This window comes from Ixodes scapularis, unplaced genomic scaffold (genome assembly GCF_016920785.2).
Source record: "Ixodes scapularis isolate PalLabHiFi unplaced genomic scaffold, ASM1692078v2 PGA_scaffold4__175_contigs__length_147842914, whole genome shotgun sequence".
NCBI classification, from domain to species: domain Eukaryota; kingdom Metazoa; phylum Arthropoda; class Arachnida; order Ixodida; family Ixodidae; genus Ixodes; species Ixodes scapularis.
This window is the reverse complement of record NW_024609879.1, coordinates 57,102,111-57,124,892: the sequence shown is the minus strand read 5'-3', so window position 1 is coordinate 57,124,892 and position 22,782 is coordinate 57,102,111. Positions and strand designations below refer to the sequence as shown.

At 45.7% G+C, this 22,782-nt stretch overlaps 1 protein-coding gene across 1 annotated transcript in view; it reads right to left on the bottom strand.

Annotated features, from left to right (window-relative positions):
* The window catches only part of LOC121837765, a 44,418-nt gene extending 22,840 nt beyond the window's left edge, over positions 1-21,578 (bottom strand). Inside the window, exons 1-7 of the mRNA XM_042293567.1 lie at positions 21,569-21,578; positions 21,203-21,312; positions 17,541-17,606; positions 17,286-17,440; positions 10,030-10,058; positions 9,653-9,773; positions 1,143-1,181 (exon numbers count right to left, since the gene is read on the bottom strand). Coding sequence (XP_042149501.1) covers positions 1,143-1,181; positions 9,653-9,773; positions 10,030-10,058; positions 17,286-17,440; positions 17,541-17,606; positions 21,203-21,312; positions 21,569-21,578 — 530 coding nt within the window. The remainder of the gene's footprint in view (positions 1-1,142; positions 1,182-9,652; positions 9,774-10,029; positions 10,059-17,285; positions 17,441-17,540; positions 17,607-21,202; positions 21,313-21,568) is intronic.
* Positions 21,579-22,782: the final 1,204 nt, after the last annotated feature.

The following is a 22,782-nucleotide window of genomic DNA, read 5'->3' as shown; positions in this document are numbered from 1 at the left end:
TTCTCAAGTGCACTTAAAATCACATCATTATTATAACTGCGTGGTTGAAGTCCGCGTAATAATTTTTCTATTCGTGTGCTTGGCGTTAGTGCTGCTTCATAAATACATATTTTTTACCTTGATTTGAGAAATTAGATGTAATATCGTATCTTCCTTACAGAGAAATGCTTTTACCTTCCGGAGAAACGTTCTTGCCCCACCGTAAAACTAATTCAAATTTCATTTATATTTTTTTTTATTCAGGAACTCCAGGTTCAAACCCCGGGGTTTGGTAAATATGTGCTTGGAATGAATGATGCACATTTATCATGTAGTATACATGGTAAGATTAATTTATTTAATTTGCCATTATGCGCGAGAAACAGCTTTTTACTGCTCTAAACGGCCCTGAATTCATTTGGAGAGCCCTGCCTTTTGTTCTTTTAATGACGAGGGCACTTCGTAGAATTATCGGATCGCAAAGAAAATAGTACCATGATGTAGCTGGGGAACTGGAGCTTATATAACCGTAGAGAGCAGCTCGCGATACGGAGTGGTTAGTTTGGAAATCAAGTTTGAACTCAAATATTTCTCTGTAAATCACAGTACCCCCATAAGGATAATGCATTTTTTTCCGATTGCCAGTTGGCTCTATTTATCATAGACATACAGTCCTTAAATTTCGCACAATGAACAAAAAGGGTATCTACTAAAAAAGGTCGCTGAGAGCAAAATAATGCGACGCTTAGAACTTCGTGAAATAAAAAATATATAGTTCGTCCCATTGAGTTACGGGCCGTCCCGCCACCGCTGCCGATAGATGGCGCAAGTAGTGTCGGCGCGCTCGTGTCCTCGAATCCTGGGTATAGAATTTATATGTTTACCTCTGAATGTTCCCACTTTTAAGATAAGACAGAAAATTAATCTAATGTTTGAACCTGAACAGACAGACAGTTTAGTATACTGTGGACTCTCGTGCAAGTTTTAGAAGCGTTGTAATGTTAGTCTCTAAAAAAAGTGTTCTCCAATGAACGGAAGCAGAGAAGTCTGCATGCGAGAAATGCCTAGTTGCTGAATACTTAAGTAGGAAATTTTGCTTCAGCAAAAGTCTGCCTAGTAATGTATAAATATCGTCCATGAACACGAGAAAACTAACCACTTACTCGAAGTATTGTCCCATATTACGGAAGTGATAGGCAGTGCTGCAGAATAAAAAAGGTTACATTTTTTTATTGTAGTTATATAATGAAGTAACAATTCAGGTAAAGGAAAGTCTCCGCGGTTTTTGTATACGCTGTAGAATTCACTCTAGTTACAGCGTTAGATTGAACCAGGCACGCAGCCAGGGGGGGGGGGGCATGGGACATGCCCCCCCCCCCCCCCGAAATCTTTCAGTTTTCTGGGGCCTCCTCTCCCCTTCCCCCTCATACAACATTTTATCATGGGCGCCCCCCCCCCCCTCCGCACCCCCCCCCCCCCCCCGAAGCTAAATCCTGGATACGTGCCTGGATTGAACGTTATGTAAGTGATGAAGAATCTGGGTAGAGACACTTATAAAAGTTGTCGGGCTTATTTGGCAAGCGCAAGCAAGAGTGATAATCAATTAATATATCATTATTAATTATACTGAAGTTATATGTGAAGTGGATTCGGATCAGATCGGCAACGACGACGAGGAGCGAGAGGAAAAAAAGCAAAAAGAAAAAGAATATGAGAACGAGGTACGGAACAAGGCAGAATAAATCAACGTTTCAGATCAACCACTTAGTTCGTAAGACTAATCTAGGAATCATTACAATTTGGCGCAGTCGACAGGATTCTCAAGCAGGAACCAACATGTGGGTAACATTTACCGTGAAAAAAACGGCCAACAACGAAGTGGAGCTCGTAAGGTACTAACAAGACGATGATGAACGACAGCTGCCTGGACACGTCAGCACTCCGGAGCTCATCGAGTTGGTTCTTCAAAAGGTCAAGCTCTCACCCGAGGAACTCATCAGCAAAGGGTCGGCTAAGGTGAATATCCAGCTTTCGGCATTTGAAGGCTTGGTTCTAAAACCAAGCCTCCATCACCTAGATCGCCCGGACACGTCAACTTCTACTGTAGCAATAATGATGGAGTCGTTACAGTTGCAGCAGCAGCAAATGGCACAGCAAACCGAGCTGATGGGAGCGATCGTCTCGGCACTGAAAGCCCCACAAAGACCTCGTTTTGAGCTCGTCAAGCCGGACATATTCGATGGTTTCTTTGCAAGTGCGGAGGCCTGGATCGATTTTTATGAGTATGCCGCAGAAAAGAACTACTGGGTAACCGAAGAGGATAGGATTAAGAACATGTGTCTTTATCTCAATGGAATTGCCAAGAAGTGGTATGACATGCACCTGAGAGGGGGACCACCCCGCGGCAACCTGGAGCGACTGGAAAGATAGCTTTTTGACGAGTTTTCAGGAAAACGCTGCAGAGAGATGGGACCGCGCGATCTTCTTTAAGTTCCGATCAGGTTCTCCACTGGAGTACTTCTACGAGAAGAGAAGACTTCTTCAACTTGCTGAACCAGGGCCACCGCCACCGGCAACAGTAGCCCTAATCACCCACGGGCTTCCACGAGACCTGCAAAGGCAAGTTCAAGTAAGATCTCCGAAGTCGGTTGAAGCGCTACTCCAGTGCCTTCAGGACCTGCCCAACCCACTGGCTGACAAGAATCAGTATCAGAGCAGTCGGATGACTCAAGACTCAACGGGTAGAGAACACGATCGTCCACACGATCGTCCACAGCGGCGTAATTTCGACTGGAACCGGTCTCCGAACCTGGTTGCAACACAGGCTGGTCCCATGGAAAACTGCCCTCCGCACTGGGGAAGAAGAAAGAAAAAACGAATAAACGAGGGTGCACAGTCCCACCCGAGGACAAACCTGGAGACTGTTTATTTGGCTTCTTCGAGTTTATTACACATAGAAATCACAGTGGACTGGTCAAAAATGCAGGCATTGGTGGACAGTGGAGCATCAATTTCTATCATCAACTAAACCATGGCCAATCTTGACAAGGTTTACAACGGAAAGATGGTCTACGTGCAAAGTTACGACAAAAAATGACAACTTCCTCATCATTGGATTAACGTTGTACTTGTGTTTCAAGGGCGATGTGCTGAGACTTCAGCACTAGTTATGGATGGGGTAGAATATGACTTTGTGTTGTCCAGGCCTGACAAGAGGAAACTCAGGATCAACATCTATTGGAATGATGAAGTCTCGGTGGAAAGACAACCTGATACCAACAGTTCACTTCTCCCACAAACTCAAGGACGAGAACTGAAACTTGTTCGGACAAAAAGAGGTTAGCCAGAAGTATCCAGAACTGTTTTGTGTCACCACCTATCCTCCTGCCACCACCGAATTTCAAGTACCTTTCGTACTCACCGACAAAAACGTTATTCGTAAAAATCCGTGCAACATGACAAGAGAAAAGAAGTCCTGGCTGAAAGAGGAACTACAGAGGATGCTGGATGCAGACATTATCCGACCTTCGGTTTCACCTTTTGCCTCACCAGTGACCATCGTTCCTAAAGAAGACGGGTCCTTCAGGTTGTGTACGGACTATCGCGCCCTCAACCAACAGACAGCCCTGATTTCTTTCCCGATGCCTCGAATTGACAGCATTATTGATGAAACGGGTGGATGCCAGGTCTTCTCACGGATCGACCTCTGTAAAGGTTTCTGGCAGGCACCATTGGCCGAAGATACAAAATTGTACACGGCCTTCACGAGACCTTTCGGTTTGTATGAATACAACCGACTACCGTTTGGCTGGAAAAATTCACCCGCATGGTTTCCGAAAATGATGACAACAGTTCTGAACGAATACATCGGAACCTTCTTCCAGGTGTACATCCGATGATGTCCTATTTTATTCCAAATCAATGGAGGAGCATGTTGAACACCTGTCCAACGTGTTGTCAGCACTAAGCGGGGCCCGCATAAAAATTAACTTTAAAAAGAGCGAGTTTTTTCAGGGCAAGGTGATATTTCTGGGCCGGGTATTTGATGGCTCCACGAAGAGTACTAAACAAGAATCCGTCATCAGAGTTTCAAAAATGGTCACACCATACAATGTGCATTCTTTGAGAGTTTTTCTGGGGCTCGCTAGACACTTTCGAGCATTTATTAAGGACTATGCCTTGAAAACAATCTGCCTCACCACGCTGATGCAGAAAGATGTCTAATTTGAGTGGACAAGTGAATGTGAGACCGCATTTCGTAGCTTAGTCCAGATAATTTCTTCTGATCCGGTTCTTTGTATACCCGATTTCAGACTCCCTTTTGAACTTAACACCGACGCCTCTCATTACGGAGGAGGAGCTGTCTTATACCAGCGGGACATCCCACAGCAAGGTCATCACCAAATGCGAATCGTTGGCTATTACAGCTGCACCTTCTCAAAGCTTGAATTAATTGAACTACACTACTACTGAGAAGGAAGCACTAGCGGTTCTCAAAGCGGTGAGGTACTTCCGCTCTTACCTGGAGGGAGCAAGATTTAAGTTGTTCACAGATCACCAAGCCCTCACACATCTGCTCAGCATGACTCAGCCTAAAGGAAGATTAGCAAGGTGGATCAACGAGCTTCAACAGTTTGACTTTGTGGTATCTCACCGGCCCGGCGTCTACCTGACAGATGCGGATGCCTTATCGCGATTGTTAATGTCACCAAACGTAGACAATCCGGAAACCATAAATCAACCGAAACTCTGGGAAGGGACCGAAACTTTGACATTCAAGGATAGGAGGTACCATGTTCCCAGCACTCTTGTACCCAAAAGTTTGACGCTTTACCACGACAGCCCAGCGTCGGGCGGCCATGATGGATTTTGGAGGACGTACAAGAAGCTAACGAAAAGGTTCTCATGGCCGAACATGAAGCACGATACGAAACGGTACGTAAAATCGTGTCATCGCTGCCAAATGCACAAAGTCAAGTTTAAACAAACCTTGGATGAGACGACGCTCCCCGAATACTCGAAAAAACCATTCGAGGTTGTTCATCTAGATTTTGCGGAGTTGAAAAAGAAAGGTGAGGGAGTCAAGAAGACGCAAGCCTTCTTGCTTTGCATAGATGAATACACCAGAACACTGGTTGCAAGATCCGGGAAAGAGGATGCGAACGCCGTAATTACCCTCTTAAGTCGAGCCATCTTTAAGAACATCAAAATAGTTTGGTCGGACAACGGACCTGCCTTTCGAAGCAACAAGCTAAAACAGTGGGCACAGGAGCACGACATTCTTCTTAAGTTCTCGGCCCCGTACCACCCTGCTGCAAATGGCTTGGCTGAACGCTCAATTAGGGACATAAAGCAGTTTATCAGCTTTTACCAAGATTTTCCAGGTGGATGGAAATGCTGCCTCGAACCAGCAGTTGCTCACCACAACCGATCTTTCACGATGGGCCTAGGTTGCAGCCCACAATTCGTAGCGACTGGAGTGGCACCTTTCCTTCCTGCAGACTACGAACTGGGACTGACAGAGAAGTTGAGACTCGAAGAAAGACTGAAAACTGACGCCGAAACCAGAACTTACAGAGACTCCATGAAATACAACTTCGACAAGCGTCATAACACCAACATCCCGAAGCTTAAGGTTGATGACCTTTTCCTAGTTAGACGGGAGCCACTCAGTAAAAGAAAATGCTTCGACGGACCATTCCGCGTTCAAAAAACAGCAACGTAACAAGGAGCCCTAAAAACTATCTGGCACATCGGGCCTAGGAACACCAAGGAAACCGCGTCAATTGGAAATGTCTTTCAATATCATCCAAGGATGGATGAGTCCAAGGCGTGGTAGAGTGAAGTGGATTCGGATCAGATCGGCAACAACGACGAGGAGCGAGAGAAAAAAAAAAAAAAAGAAAAAGAAGATGAGATCGAGGTACGGAAGAAGGCAGAATAAATCAACGTTTCAGATCAACCACTGAGTTCGTAAGACTAATCTAGGGATCATTACAATATGTTACACAGGGAATTCTGCGTTACATTTTTTTTATTAAGCAGAAGGTATGGCGACTTCTATTGAAACCGTGTTGGACGCAGGTAGGTTTTCGAACGCAACGGGTACAAGACCTTCACCCAGGAGTGAGATAGTAGCTGCGTTCGATTTCTTTGCACTCCTGCACCGGTGCACAAAAGTGTAGGGCGGTGTACTTCCGGTCGTACCTCAATAGGCTCCTTGCACTGACGTCACATCGCATACTTTTGATCACCATGTAAAAGGAAGAGAGGGAAGCCGCTTTTGTAAGAATTTTGAGCGACGGGTTCATCTTCTATAACCTTCTGGGAGGAGAATAGCGACGCCTGTGCAAATCCGGTGGTACAAAGGAAGATCCTGATAAGTGGGGAGCTCCTTTTTCTTCTTTTTTCTGGAGGTCACCGAAATGACGTCATGTGCAAGCCATGAATACTGCCCTACACTTTTCTGCACCGGTGCAGGAGGTGCAAGGAAATCGAACGCAGCTTCTATCTCACTCGTGGGTGAAGGTCTCGTACCCGTTGCGTTCGAAAACCTACCCGCGTCCAGCACTGCTGTATCTGTCGTCTTGTCACGTGACTTGATCCCCCGGAATAACTCGGATCCATCGAGTAAGATTGGAACGCAGCCCTAGAGTGCCCGTCTGCTGGCGGTGATCTTGCCAATCTGATCTGGCCACCCCTGGGCGCAGCCATCTTAACGTCACGTGATCACTAATTTGGCAAACAGGCAAGATGGCGGCAACCCGGGGGGGGGGGGGGGTGCCATTTCCGCTGCAGGCAGTGGGTTCCGGTTTACCGCTCTAAGGTACGACTAAAGGTCGTTGCCTGGAACCCTCTTTGTGACATACTGCGATGATGCCCCTATTACCTGTCGCTTACCATTTGTTAACTAGCACCATCACGCGGCACCGAGGTTGTCGAAAGACGTTAAAGGGAACAATGCTGGCACGCTTTTCCATACACCATCACACTTAACAGAGAAATAATCGCTTTCAATTTTTTTTTTAATTTACAAAGGAAACATAATGGGCGATAAGCACCGCTCAATGCATGCTATATGATAAGAGCGCAAATGTTATATGTACCCATTCAAACTCTAGCGTAATATAATTTTAATTATGATGACACTCAATAGGTCTTCAATTGAGTTTGTCCCAGGATCTTCCTCTAAAAAAGTACGTGAATGGAACATTAGTAACCAGCATTTTGTTACAATAATACAAGCCCACGTTCCGTCTAGGAAAAGTTCCAAGTTTCGCTCGTCTTGTTTAATTTAGTTCTGTGCTAATGGAAATAACCAAGTAATATTGCCGTGTACATGGCCGAGATGAGTGCTTCTCCGTACTTCTGGAAGATTCGCATTTACTCTTCCCCCAAGCGACTCGACGTTCGATTGGAATGTTACAAATACCAAGTGTAATAGAGCAGGAGGCCGCCATGACCTTGCCGAGTCAGTCTCGCGCGTGTTCGACGCTCGAACATTCTAGACCAAATCTTGGAGACACCGAGTGTAGTAGATTAGGAGCCCAGACTGACCTTGCTGACTAACTCCCGCACTCTCGCACTAGAGAGCTGCCAGGCCGACACCATGGCGCTGCCGCTTTATCGGCCCTTGTTTTTTCTTTAGCTTTGGACGCAAGTTCGGCGGTTAAACCTTTATTTTCCGTTTTGCGCTCGTCAATTCTTTTCGATCCGCAAGATTTCTTTAACAAAAAAGAAAAAAAAATGAAAACCGTTTACAACACTCCGTAACGCCGAACTAGAGCGCAGCTCTTGAGGAGGAGGAGGGGACAAGGTTACTGAGGGAAGCGTAAACACCTCCTCCCGCCCTCCTCCCCTCCTCCTCCCTCTTCTGCCCCTCTTTCCTCCTCCTCTTCCCCCTCATCCACCCCTGCTCCTCCCACTCCTCCGCTTCGTCAATCTCCCCAAGCAGCGCATCATGGGAAATGTCCCATAATGCACCGCGCGGTTACGCCGACGGCGCTCAAGCCGAAAACGCGCGCCTAAAGCCGGGAACACATTTGCGAAAAAACGAACCGAAAATCGGAGAGAAATCGGAGGCTGCGAAAATCGTGGCATGAGATTTTCGGATGACGAGCCACATGAGGTGGAATGCGCGGCGCGGAAATCGCAATGCACTGCGGTTTTCGTGCTCCGACTTCAGGAGGCTGTTCGGTAGTCTGGCGAACTGGCGTCCCATATTTCGCGCCTCTTTAAAACTTCAGCTATTAAAACCTCTTTGCAAGCCACGCGAGCCTTTCTACCACCACCCTTTGATAGAGACAGGAGGGGTTTCCTACGCCGCGCTGCTTCCGAAGCTGCGTGAGCCGCCATGTTGCGAGCCGATCGTATCTTTTCGTTCCGTCCTGTTCCGGGCTTTCGCTCACCGAGCTCCTCCGCCCCGAATTCGGAGGCGCCGTGCGAAAATATCTGGCGCTGCAGATCTTTCGAACCGCTCCCGATTTTCGGAAAAGGGGAGGAGCCTAGCTGCCGTGCGATTTTCGTGTGCGGTTTTCGCATAAAATTCGGCCTTTTTTCGCAAATGTGTTCCCGGCTTAAAGCCGGGAACACATTTGCTAAAAAAAGAACCGAAAATCGGAGAGAAATCGGAGGCTGCGAAAATCGTAGCTTGCGATTTTCGGAAGACGAGCCACATCAGGTGGAATGCGCGGCGCGGAAATCGCAATTCGCTGCGGTTTTCGTGCTCCGACTTCAGGAGGCTGTTCGGTAGTCATGCGAACTGGCGTCCCATATTTCGCGCCTCTTAAAACTTCAGCTATTAAAACCTCGTTGAATGCCACGCGAGCCTTTGTACCACCACCCTTTGATAGAGACAGAAGGGGTTTTCAACCAAGGTTGAGATGAGAACGCAGGGATGGCATACGATGTTGCCTGCGCTGCTTCCGAAGCTGCGTGAGCCGCCATGTTGCGAGCCGATCGTAGCTTTTCGTTCCGTCCCGTTCCGGGCTTTCGCTCACCGAGCTCCTCCGCCCCAAATTCGGAGGCGCCGTGCGAAAATATCTGGCGCTGCAGATCTTTCGAACCGCTCCCGATTTTCGGAAAAGGGGAGGAGCAAGGGAGGAGCCTAGCTGCCGTGCGATTTTCGTGTGCGGTTTTCGCACAATATTCGGCTTTTTTTCGCAAATGTGTTCCAGGCTTAAGAGCTGCGCTCTAAAAAAAAACGACCGTCGAAAAAGCAGCGATGAGCGTGGACATGTCGGTGTGACATACTGCGTGAGTGCGGGAGTGAGTCGGCAAGGCCACTTTGGGCTCCTTATCTTCTACACTCAGTGTCTTGAGCATTCAGTCTAGAAGTCCCGAGTGTTCGAGCGTCGAACACTCGGGAGATTAAATCGACAAGGTCATGTTGTCCTTTTCATCATTACGCTTAGTATGTGAAACATTCTAATGTAACATCGAATCAATTAGGGTCAGAGTAAACGCGAATCTTTCAGAACTACAGAAAAGTTTTCCTCTCAGCCATTGACGGGGCAATATACATATCGGGTAACGAGTGATTTACATATTAACCAGATCTAAAAGCACCAATCTAATATCTGTTTGTAATTTCAAAAACATTAATTGAAGGCTAAAGATTTCAGTTAACAATGGTTTCAACGGACACTTTGACCAGTGAATAAACACGATTCACCTGTTCATTACTAGTTCATGTAAAAGATGCCCAGTAATTTTCATGTTGTCTTGATTATAAGTTAAAAGCATTGGCACCGTAGAGGTGCAAAGGGATTTGTGCATTGCATAACCTTGAATATGAATACCGACAAGTTAATCGGGATGTTTGAGATACTAGTTGTCATAAAAGTTCGTAACCTCAACATGCGCAGCATACGTTCAACATTTCTCACAAGTATAGATCACAGTGTGCTTTTAAAGCAAGATTTTGCATATATCTTATGAATATACATAAACATGCAATGTCCGCAAAACATACCCGTCGATATTTAATCTAATACTTTTCTACTATCACAATATCTCTCCTGATAAGAAAATAAAGGCTTACCCTGCAAATAATTTCATCGTCTTGGTAGAGTTTTAGTCTGAAAAAAGACATTTCTGGATTTTAAAACGTAATAGTGAAAGGGCCTATGTAAGAATGAGAGCATACATGATCGCTGTAGTATATTGTTTCCCGTTTGACTACTATCCTCAGTTTAGTAAAGCGCTTCTGAAATAAAAGTTTGTTGAGAGGTGTCTCCACGCCGGTAACAACACGATATAAACAGACGAATCCTAATCGTATAGTGGCAGTTCGTGGTAGAACATGATAAAACTAAACATTATAAATATTTATATGTAAAGCGAAATATTTAAACAAAGCATGTGGGTGTTCATATGTATTTCTTAAGATTTCGTTCGTAGTTAAATTTTTGATAGTATAGAACTCTGCGCTCGGCAACAGGAGGAGGCGAGTCGTGGTAGAGTGAAGGAATGCATTTGGCAGAACAGCACATGACAAAACAGCACGCGATAAAACAGCACTGTCAAATAAGCTCACCTCAAAATAGCACACACTTTTAGAAATAGTGGATGTAACACTTATACCCCTTGTTCCATATATTCAACCCCAAAACTATATATGAACTGTCGATACCAACTTTCACGAGCGGCTTGATAGCCAGTGTGATATAACTTACTCAGTACCTACTGTACGTATCAAAGACTACAGAGAACAAAAACACCGAGGTTTCGCAGCATGGCCAACAAAACCTTCAGTGTTTTCCCGTACTGTTTTATTTGTGCATTAACTATTTTAATAAGTTGTTTTACTCGACAATTAAACCGCTCGTGAAACTTGGTATCGTCGGTTGGACGTCAGTGGACTGAACATCGATTTGTAGTTTTTACAGTGTTATGGGGTCTAATGAAGGCGTAAGTACTACGCCCCCTATTTCGAAGAGTGCAGCGACAAATCAGCACGTGGCAAAACAGCACAAGACAAAACAGCAGGACAACGAAACAGCAAACACCTAAATGCGGGCCGTTTCTTTTTTTTTTTTTTTTTGTGTAGGATACGTAGTTATCAGCACTCTAAATTAAGTACTTGCCGCTAACGTTTTCAGTCGAATATGTGCAGTGTCGTTGCATTATATTATTTACCGTTATATGAGTTTATATTATTACCTGCGCCGTTATATTTGATTACCTACTTATAAACCAATGCGCTCTTTCCAAACAAGCCCCCCCAGGTGTGGGCAAGCGCGCAGTCCCCATATGAGGTACAGGCACTGCGCGTGCCCAGGAACTAGATTCGCGTCAAGTGAAGCATGTGCGCATGCGCCATTTATTTATTTATTTGTACATACTGCTGGCCCGTGGGGCCGTGGCAGGGAGGAACAAACACACACACACACAAAAAAAGAATATGAATCATACCTCCAACAGAGCTACGAACAATAAAGTGGTTACAAGATTAAATACAAAACGCGCCGAGAGCGCAAAATAGAAAACAAGAGCACTAAATGCACGTAAAAAGTGATAATAAATTTAACAATGACAATATACTGACAAAAATTATCACCAATAACTAATAACTGAGGGCACGTGTCGTGTACAAAAACACTATATACAAAAAAAAAGCAGCACAATATTTAAAGTATCACGTAATATATACATATTTAACCCCAAAAAGAGAAAAAAGAAAAAATAACACCAGGGCAATATGCTCACTCTATGCCAATACCAGTGCCGCCGCAGCAATGCGACGTCAGGGCCGCGTCTGGGTGTATAGTTTTTCGTGCATGTTTAGTAATATAAAGTCTCCCCAACGCAAGCTAATTAAACTACATTTCTTGCCTTCTTTTTAATTATTCTTTGATTGTTTATCCGTTAGCGTTTTATATCGATACAAATGCGACACCCTATTTACTCAAATGAAGAATGAAGATCACACATGACGAGTTTAGTGGAACTGGTAAAGGTTGTTTATTTGACACGCACTCTTGTTTAACGTACGTGCAGCTTACGTGCACTAAGAAAAGCGACAGCCCAAAAGTGTGTCAGTGAGGGGCTGTGTGCCATACTGGGGCAGAATGTTCCCTAGTCTTTGCGAGATTCTCGCGTATCGATTTGAATCCGAGGAGGTTCAAAGCCGTCGATTATCTTCTGCTGGGTGCGGCTCTGCTCTGTTTTCAAGACCTCGATGAGCCGGTACGGGTCAGGATGTTGAAACACGAGCGAAGACTGAATATTTCGGTGTCATGCTTCTACGCTGTTGTTGGTCTTAGGAAGCTCGTCTACAGCGCGCTCATAGCAGCTCCACTCTAAAAAAAAATGGTCAACGTTGATTCCTTTTGAGGTAGTCTAGACTTGTCTGTGGTTATACCTCTAAAAGAGTCATCAGACTTTAGTGCTCGGTGGACTCAGTGGACTGTGCCCCTAGTAGAATGTGGTGGCTCTATTACCCAGTGGCGTCACGTGACCCTTCTCCTGCCTGGAGTCAGGCGAATAATTTTCACAAGAGTAAGGGGACTCTCTCCAAATAAATCATATCACTCTTGTTTCACTAGAATCACGCGACCCCAACATATGAGTCACCTGATTGCACTTTTTGATGGTGGGAAGACTCACTGGACTTTTTTTTGTTGTGTTTTGCGACTAGAATCACGTGAACCCCCCACGAGTGTCTCTGAATTCTCTCCGACACAATCATGTGGCTTTTGTTTTACTATAAATCACGTTACTCCGACATGAGAATCACTGCACATGTGCAGTGATTCTCACTGCACATGTGCAGCGAGAATCACTGCACATGTGCAGCGTGTGTGTGTGTGTGTAAAGCGCAACTAGGGCTTCGAAGCCCTAGTTGCGCTTTACGCAACTAGGGCTGCAGCCCTAGTTGCGTAAAGCGCGGTCCAAAACCCCACGTTTTTGTGCGCGCGCAGGCCGTGCAGCTTTCGGAAATTGCGTAGTTCGTGACATCGCGCTGATGCCGTTCCCTTTCCGGGAGCGCCATAAGAAGGTTTGATATTTTCAACGTTTTCTGAAGGCGCAAGAAAACGCGCTGCGACGTGGTAGGGCGCTCCTGTCTCCCGGCCAACCGGTGGTGGCATAGCCTCCTTATAGACCAACACGCGGCCCTGACGTCATGCAGCTGCGGTGGCGCTATTGGCAGCACAGCGCACGCGCAGACGCTTCGCTCCTCCCAAATTCGGTTTCTGCGCACGCGCAGTGCCCACACCTGGTGTGGGCAAAGGCGGGCTTGTTTGTAAACAGTGTGTCGGTCTATACTCACAAAGCCTGGCAGTTCGACGACGCAGCCATAGAGTGCGCGGTCGCAGATTTGGAGCGCGAGGATCTGGTAGCAGAGTTCATTTCTCGGGAAATCTGGTATTCAGCGCACAGCTCTTGCAGCGGCTAGGGCCCGAAACATGGTTCCGTAACCCATGGCCCCCGAGATCCCGAAGCGCGCGGGCGAAGGCTTCTCCGGCCGTCCCATTCGCCTCGCTCCCCAGCAGAAGAGTGTAATTGCGCTAACTCCGTCGCTCGCGGCGAGGCGGCGCTGTCTGCCCAGTCAAAATAGAGGGCGAGCCGTCCGCGTCGCAGGTAGAGATCTGCACTGGTACGGGCTAGACCGCGGGTCACGGGCCGGCCCGGCCCTCGGGCCGATCTTGGGCTTCACGTCGATATTCATGAAGGGCCTGGCCCGGGTAAGGGCCTTGCAATCACGTCTACAAGGGTGGCCAAAAGAAACCAAACCGGCCATTACTTTTTTTTTTGACGGCTTGTTTTTTGGGATTGTGTTCGGGGGTTGGGAGAGAAACCACAGTGGGGATAAACAGATGCTGAAGCATGTATGCGTGGGAATATGTTTTTGTGTAGTTCGGTGTGTGCAGCGAATGCTCTTCCAGAGGACTAGCGGCGCGGCGTTTCTTTTCGTCCCCGGCGGCACCGCCGCCATCATACAATCGCTTCTCACCACAAACACGCACATACACGCGCCTATACAATGCGCACCCTTGCCAGCGTAAACCATCTGTACGCACGAGTGCTTGCATCCCCAATAGGGGTGAAGAGGTTCCCCCCCTGATGGGTACTTTTCCTAAACATTTTCTCGTAAACGCAAAAGACGGCAACGTTGCTATTTTTTCTTGTTTTTTTTTTTTTTTTTTACGGTCGTGCGCAACGAAAGTGGCTAATTTAGAACTTTGCCCGTCTTTTCTACAAATCCGTCGCGATGTATCCCTTTCTTTCCAACTGTGACACGTGGTTCTGTTTACTTCTGCTTGTCATTGTTTGTTTTTTCGTCCTTTCCGCGCGTGTTTGGTCGCAAAACAGGAAGATCGGATGATTTTTCTTAACAAGCTGCCTTGGCCTGCAGATCGGTCGAACTAATAATAGCACCGAAAAATGCTTACAGTATTTACCATTAGGTATAGTAATCAACTTATGTGTAACAGTTGCAAGCGAGCTGCCATGCCGCCCAATTTGTGAGCTATTCATACTGGGCTAAAATAAAGCGTAGCCGACAGCCGGCTGCGCCGGCTGTCGGAAATGAATAGCGGATAAACCAGAGTTCTTTTTCTTGAGATCTCATTGTTTGTTTGCATATCAATTAAGTTACATCACAAAGTGCATTACGGGATACGGTGGTCTGTGCAGAGACTGTGCTACATGTGCTAAAAACTAGACGTTTATAAGATAACGCCCCACCTTTCCAACGAGTACCTACAATTATCACGAAGTTTATATTAAAAAAAAATATGGCGAAATCATTGCGAGGTGGTTGTACCTCACCGCCATAAGTTTTTCCCCAAACCCGGCGCCACGCTGCTTGTACATCGTATACAAAAGACAGTCTGCAAAGAGATTCAAACTCGAGTCACCACGAGATTTGAGCTTCGAATGCCCCAAGGCAACGAGTTCAACTAGACAGTTGGCACGCAGCATTTGAACCACGGATATCGTGGTGACTGATATCTGCAGACTGTCTTTTCTATAATGTGTAAGCAGTGTGACCTCGGCTTAAAGGTACTTATAGTAGAAGCAAACACCGCAATACGACCCGCAAAAATTGCGTAATAAATATTAAAATATTAAAAGAAGGACGCGCCAAACAACGTGCGAAGGTAAAAAAAAAATATTTCAGCACGAATATTTTTATTTAGGGAAATACTAATATTTTTTTTATGTGCGGAGCTTTTTTTTTTTTTGTTTTATACATGCTACGGATTGCAATCAAATAAATCAAAAGGCGCGCTTGTAGCGCTAGCCGCAACATGTCCAGATGAATATCTCAAATTAAATAATTAAATAAGCATCAAAACTTTTCTTTCTACGTACCCAAGGCAGCTGTTCACCGTTCTGCCACAATACGCAAACAATTTGTAACTATAAGTTGCAGTAACTCGACGTAACATTACTTTTTCTTGAACTCTTCAGCCTCGCGCCATGCTGTCGATGACTGGGTTGGGAGCGCCTCCCCGCGGACACACGCCGCCTCCTTCTCTTTTTTTCGATTACGCCCTCTCCGCACGAATGGGACGGCCGGAGAAGCGTTCGCGCGCTTCGGGATCTCGGAGGCCATGCGTAACCTGACGAGAAAAGAAACGGTAGCGCGAGGAACGCAGGGAGCACGAGCGGTTATTCCATCGCTCGGGACGAGTGTGTTTGGAGTCTCGCCTCGACAGTGCGCCCATTACATGGGTCTCCGCTCATCCGTTGTCTGCCGCTCCTCATTTCCACTATCGGCGGCCGCGTCTCGTGACAATCTGCCAGGCTTTATTATTTTATTTTTTTTAGAGAAGGTTAAAGTGGAAGCAACTATACTACGTTTCACACTTAGCGTGCAACTCTGTCAAAGCTACTGGCGCGAGCGCGTGGCTTCATCTATGGGCTTGTTTGCGCGAGAACGCGTGCAAGTGATCAACGAGATCAAGCCCCATGGTCGCGCCAAAAGCTTTGACAGCGGCGCACACTAAGCATGAAACAGATTATAGTCCCGGCTGCGCGTTTCTTCGCCGTCTGGCATAAATTCTGTCTGCTTGCTTGCAAGTATATGGCTGTGTCTTAGAACTTTCAATCTGTTCCGACGCGAGGAAGGTGACTTCTGCAGCTGAAAAGAAGGCTACTGCGGACGCGCAGAGGAAAGACGAAGCTGCGCAGAGGGCCGCAGATGCTGCCGTACCCGATGACCAGAGAAAGTGTTTTCGATTGATCGAGCTCATGCAAAACTACCCTTGGCTGCGCGGGAAGCTTCGGCGCGACCAAAAAGACCATCCGAAGCGGGAAAACACATGGAAGGAGACTGCCCATGTGTTGGGCGATCTCCTTCCTAGACGGGCGTGCGAGCTCGCCCCAAGCCGCACCGTCCTAACCAACGCGCATGGTCGTTACTCAGAGAGAGGCCCGGAAACAGCAAAAACGTCACGAATTACGTCATTTCCGGAAAGCGCAAAGCTTACGCATGCACAAAAACGCGCTGGTTTGGTTCACGCTTACGCCGCTTAACATGGGCTGCATTGGAAAACGCTGCGTATTTTTCTTTTACAGCAAACATGCTTTGTCTCTTTTTTTTTTTCTTCATTAATACCTCAAAGTTTTTGTCACAAATATGCATTTTGTATTGTCTAAAAACTGCCTTTTCCGATTTCTGCCTGTGCTCAGGACCAGATTAATGAATGTTACAACCACTGTTTCTAAAACTGATAAAAAGAGGAAACAACAACAAAAGCCATCAATACCTTTTTTTAGCTATCATCACAAAAATTGGCAGAGGCACTGAAGACTGCATGCTTACGCATTCCCGCACGCAGCGCATTCCTACAAGCAGAGTGCCACTTCTTCCTTTTTCACTCGGCGCTCCGGCGGTGACACCACGCTCCCCCAATGGGCAGGTGCGGCGAACTCCGCCGGCTTCCGGGACGCATCTGCGCATCTTCCAGATGCATCTGCGTTGCTGCGCTTTTCTTTCTGTTTTATTTTTGAGGCGCGTCCGCTTTCACCTTGAGCGCCCTCGCCAGCTTCCGGGACGAAACATCTGCGTTGCTGTGCTTCTGCCCATTGGGACCTTAGGTGCGGTTTCGCTGCTACAGGCAGTTGCAGACAACGCCGGCTTCGCTCCATCTGATAGTTAATGCTTTTGCAATAAAAAAGTTCCTTGGAGTGGACAATTTAGCTAAACTTCACACAGAGGTTATTCGGATTACCAGAAATAAAGAAGAGGAATCTTTTAACACTTGTTTATCTCGAGTTATGACTCTTTTTTATCTCAGTGATACAGTTTGGATTTGGCTCTGAAATACATAATGTTAAAGGATTGTACTCACTTTGTAAGGACACATATGATATGTGGCCGGAGAGGCCAGTACGTTGATTCCAATTTTATTGCACCCAGGACCTTGCCAGCATTCATTAGACTCTCGCTACCGCAGCTACCCATACTGGTCCAGCTGAGTAGCTTTCCTGTAAGTTCCTTATCACTCTACGAAAAATAAAATAATCTAACGTTAATAAAATCTATGAAACATCCTTATCAGCAGTTGGAAAATAAAATAAAGTTTCAGTCAAAGCAAATTACTTACCAGGCTGATCTTTTTAATATCGAATTTGATTTCCGCTTTTGTTTGTTGCTTTAACAGCGTTTGTGCCTAAAGGGAGGTTTGAGGTAAAACAAATGCATAAATAAAGAAATCATTGATATATCAAATGAATGTAATTATTTGAGCTGCGCTTCATCAAATGCATATTTTATGTACGCACTAATTTTCATCAAATAAAAAAAAACTAGCTTTCAAGTTTAGTTACGTTTGTCATCAAACCTGACGCTAGAACTGCGGTTATATTGCAGTCGTTTTTTTTTCTATCAAGATAACTTCTAATCTGTTACATTAATATATCATGGCGTTTTATTGATTGAATTAATCATGTGACCGATGTGTTTTGATTTTCAAAAATCTTATGTATGAATCATTTCGGGAACACAATACAGAAGTGAAATAATTCTTGGTGTTCCTGCGTACCATGGCAACACTGAATATTTTCTATGCTTCAATTTAAGTAGCTCTGACTTGCGTTTTCATAAATAAAATAAAATGTGTGCTATCTGTAAAATAGTTAAGCGACGGCCATACCGCTTTCATACATTGACTGGCTCTAAAGAGGTGCTGTGTTGGCGATTGGCCTGAAAAAAAAATCACCTTGGAATATATAGCGCAGTGCTTGTGATCAACCTTCACAAAGATGTTGAGAATTCTTGTCCATTCATCAGACAACACAAAATATATATTTTAGCGGCGTCTCTATGGGTACTGTTTTCTAAGTAACTACGATATTAGACCAACAGATCTTTAACGAACAACGTTCTAGCATTAGAGTAGTTACGCCCTCGTCTCCTGTGAGAAGCGAGTTTTAAGAAAGTGCAATTACCTTAGTAAAGGCAGATACAGAGTCCTGAGCACTGGGATCAGTTATCAGATAATTAAAAAGAAATGCTACTGTGTGTTCCAAATAGCGGCCAGGTTCTTTATATCAACCGCAAACGTTCGTTTCTTAACCTATCGCGCTACGATTTTGTACAGTGTGGGTCACAGGTGCTAATGTTTTTCTATAAAATTCGGAAAGAGCGAACTTACCCGAGGAAAAAGTAAAAAAAAAAAAAAAAAGTTTCACGCCCTATGGTTTCAAGACCGGTGGCTTCGCTGCATTTCCATAGGAGTGAAGCCTTTTTCTTTTTTTTACTTTTTCCTTAGGTAAGTTCGCTTTTTGCGAACTCTATAGAAAAAATGCGCCACCTGTGGCCAACGCTGTACAAAATCGTAGCGCGATAGGTTAAGAAACCGATTTTTGCGGTCGATTTAAAGAGCCTGGCCGCTATTTTGGACACAGGGTATATTGCTAGCAGTTAAAACTATTCACTAACAGTGTACTGCGTTTTGCAGTAAATAGAGAGTACCATAAATAATTGTCTGTTACATATATTTACAGCTAAGGTCACGGAGAGGACTCAGGGCGTGGCGAGTCCGAATATTTGGTAAAAGTCACGACCTATGTTTCTTAAGCCGTCAGCAAATATAACCCTTATTGAATAGGCTTTGATATCTGAAATCCCGCCTCCACAAAAGTGTTTACATTGCTATGATGATTGAGTGTCAGAAACGAGACGTCTCCAAATTGGGGGGTTAAATCCGAACCAGCCGTCGCAGGCTATTGACCGCTGATGCTGGCACGGAACCTGCGACAGCCCATCTTCCTCTTCATCGTCGTATTAGCCCGGGAAAAAATATAGGTCGCCTCGACCGAAGGGTTTGGCTGCTGGAGAAGAATAAATGGCAGTACTTTGATGTGAAGGTTAAGTCATCCTGCGACAGACCATCTTCCTCATCTTCGCGGTCATATATATTTGTTTTTCTCCCGGGGGTTGAAGTTATACCGTACTGTTGCTTCAACGCCACAAAAAATACGATGGCCTTCCATCCTAAGGCCATCGTCTCTCTCCCTCTCTCTTATGAAATGGAAGTACACATTTTATAGGTTACGGAACCTAGAGGTGCAAACATTATGGCTGCTGATAAACCTGTTGTCTGAAATATTTATAGCTCAATTATTATGGGACTTTGATTTTATTGGACCACCTAAATTGGTAGGTTATTTCCCTCCGCCGCAGATTTACATATAATATCAATATATATATATATATATATTATAAATAAAAGCCGATTTTTCTATTGGTTAATTGTCTCATAAGACCTTCTATAAGAGGGTTATGACATAAAAAGTCTAAAGGAGTAGATAATTCTTGATATTGAATGCTCATAGGCTACTTAGTATATACACCAAGTTTAACAAATTTAAGCCCTCTAGTAATTTCAATATTAAATATACAAATGATGATAGTTTTCGACTGGCGACAGGTAACACTGTCCAAGTTAGTCACAGCATGGTGTCTATAAACCAGGTGATGATGAACGCTCTCTCATTCAAGGCACACCCATAATCGCTCAAGCTCGCCTCGCCACGGTTAAAATGAAAATCTCTCACGCAGCTCGGCTACTCCAACGCTATTCTCGCTCTCGCCCTCGACCTTTTGATCTTCCACCCGAAAGCACGTGCGATATTGTTACGCACGACAGGGACCATGGCGAGTTCGTCCGTGACTCGTCGTCGCTGAAGCTGGTCACCAGCGGGTCGCCCAGTCAGAATTACCAGCTTCCAACATATTTTGATAACAACGACTCTCATCGCTGCTGCGATCAGTGTCAAAGGCTTCGACGAAACGAGCAATGCCGTTGACGTAATCGTCACGGACCGCATGCTCGAAACGCGGAAAGTAGACGAGGAAGCTGAACCTCGAGACGCCAAGTAAGCCAAGTCTGTGAGTGCGTGCAAAGGGACGCCGCGCAACAACCACGGCAGTCTTCGAATGGGGCGAATACGATGGTGCCGAATATAAATCGGTTTATCCACGAAACTATAGCGACATCTTGAAAACAAATTAGGCAGAAATATAGGAACATACAATGGGCACTAGCAGGATAGTTATCTCACATTTTATTTTTGGCGTCTCCTAACCCCTTTAAGAAAACTATCCATCATAATTGAGTGCACACCGATGTAACTATTTTAAAAATATTTTAGTTTCTATTGTAGTTCAATGACACCGACAACTGCTAGTTATTCAAATTTTTCTAAGGTATATACATATTTTTAGAAGTCGTACGAGGGCTGGTGGCGCCACTCTCAAGGCAAATCAATGTAGCTAAAATAATTAGTTCGAGGCCTACACGTAGAATATATAATTAAGGTTGGGTATGAGTATTAGCAACGAGTTTGTTTCTCGGGGGTAGGAAATTGTTTAATCACGTCTATCCGCGCTTACACTAGTAATATTTAGAATTGAGGTTCTTACTTTAGAATACAGTTAGGAAATGTTGCTTGCACTAAATTGGGTAATATCACTGTGACACTGCGCGACATTATGGTATATTTAAGCGCTGTAAATACTTATAAAGCCTCGAGTTTCACATTTTTTTCAGGTTCTATGTTTATACTCATATAGTAGGAAGGGACATAGTAGATGAATAGTAGAAAGTAAGACTTCAGTATTTAGACCTTTTTCTGCAGAGTAACCATATAAGCCCGGTAAATAGATATATGAATTGTTGCATCTTAGCGTGCAGGGGTTCTTGCACCTCGGCCAAAACGAGATATTGTTTTTATATTCTCATATATTTAATAATTATCATACCTCTTTTTGGACATCCTTGACCCAGTTTTTTAGTTTTGCGTCGTTACCTGCATCTTGGTCTTGAAATCCATTCCCGTCTAAGAGGTAGGATATTGTAATAATCTTTTCCCCTACGATATTGTTTTGGAAAGATGTACAGCAAATAAGTAAAATTACAACATATTTATGACTTGCGTAATTCTCTTGAATATTATATGTGCGCCGCCATGTGGCGTAAAGATATTAATATTCTCTAGAACGAAAATGACTTTAATAAAATTAACGTTTCTGCTTTCGTGTTCGTGAACTGCGCCTCAAATGAAAAATTCCTTACGTTTAAATACTTGATTGTACAGACTATTAATTTTTCAGTTGTGGTCGGTTTGCCTTCCTGCATACCCGACCCGGAGGAATAACACGGAGCCGGCGGTTTCAACAACAAGAAACTACATTTAATTGGACATGGACAAGACGATTAACATTGCTACCGGCGCTGCTGGAGTCCAGGCAGCGACTCCCCGTGCGCCGCCTCTGATCTGCCTTATCAAGGCGGCGCATCCGATGTGCGCGTGGCTGGCGTGACGTCGCCGCCACGCGGGAAACGTTCGGCTTGAGCCTCGCAGTCGGGCAACTTGGCTTGGGAGCCGCCAGGGTGCCCACACTTCCCCCCCCCCCCCTCAAGCTTCGTCCGGCATGTCGATGGCGGAGACGTTGTGGGCGTCAGGGGGTGGATGGCGCTGTTGGGCGGACTGACGTCGTAAGTCCGGCCGGCGCCTGCTGGACGAGCGCGGCGGCTGCTGACGAGCGCGGCGGCTCGGACAGCTCCAGCTTGTCGCTTGTTCGGGATCAGGGCTCCACCAGGTGGCTGCTTTGCACGTGGTCCTTGATCCTAGCCAGCTGCTGCTCCGTCCTGTAGAGGGTGGCCGCGGTCCACGATGAGACCGGCCGCCGTGTCGTTCAGATGGCGGGTGTGGCGACGGTTTTGTCCATGAGTCAGCTTCGTAGAAAACATGAAAGCAGACGACATGGGACTCAGTTGAGGACTGAGCCTGACGTTATCTTCGGACCCCTTCCAGAAAGTTTGAAATAACGGATCTGAGGTGGGCACACAATCTTCTCCCCCCTCTCTTGAAAAAGGGGCAGATCCGTGGAAGTAGAAAACTACCCCCGAAATGCGAGAGAGGCAAAGCCAAGGAGACAAAAATAAAAAGGTTCCTCTCTCTTTGGTGTCACCGACGTCGCAGGTTATACCGCCGCCTTGGTGGAGACAAGGGGGTTTCCGGAACGGGACTGCCGTCAGTGTCGTTCCGGTCCTGCGAGAAATCTTCGTCTTCTGCTTGAAAAAATCGTTTAAGGTCGGTGACATGAACAGGTCCGGTTTCCTCACTAGACTCACAGTTAACTAGTTTGTAAGTGAGTGGTGAGCACTTTTCACGCACGCGAAACGGACCTGCCCACCTGTTCGCGAGGAGGCTGCGAAGCCTCGAGCGGCGTCACTCAGTGGGTGAGTACGCCGGAGTACAAAATCTCCCACCTCGAACTGCAAGTCACGTCGCCCCTGGTTGTTTGTAGTGTCCAGAAGCCTTGGACACTGCTTTCGG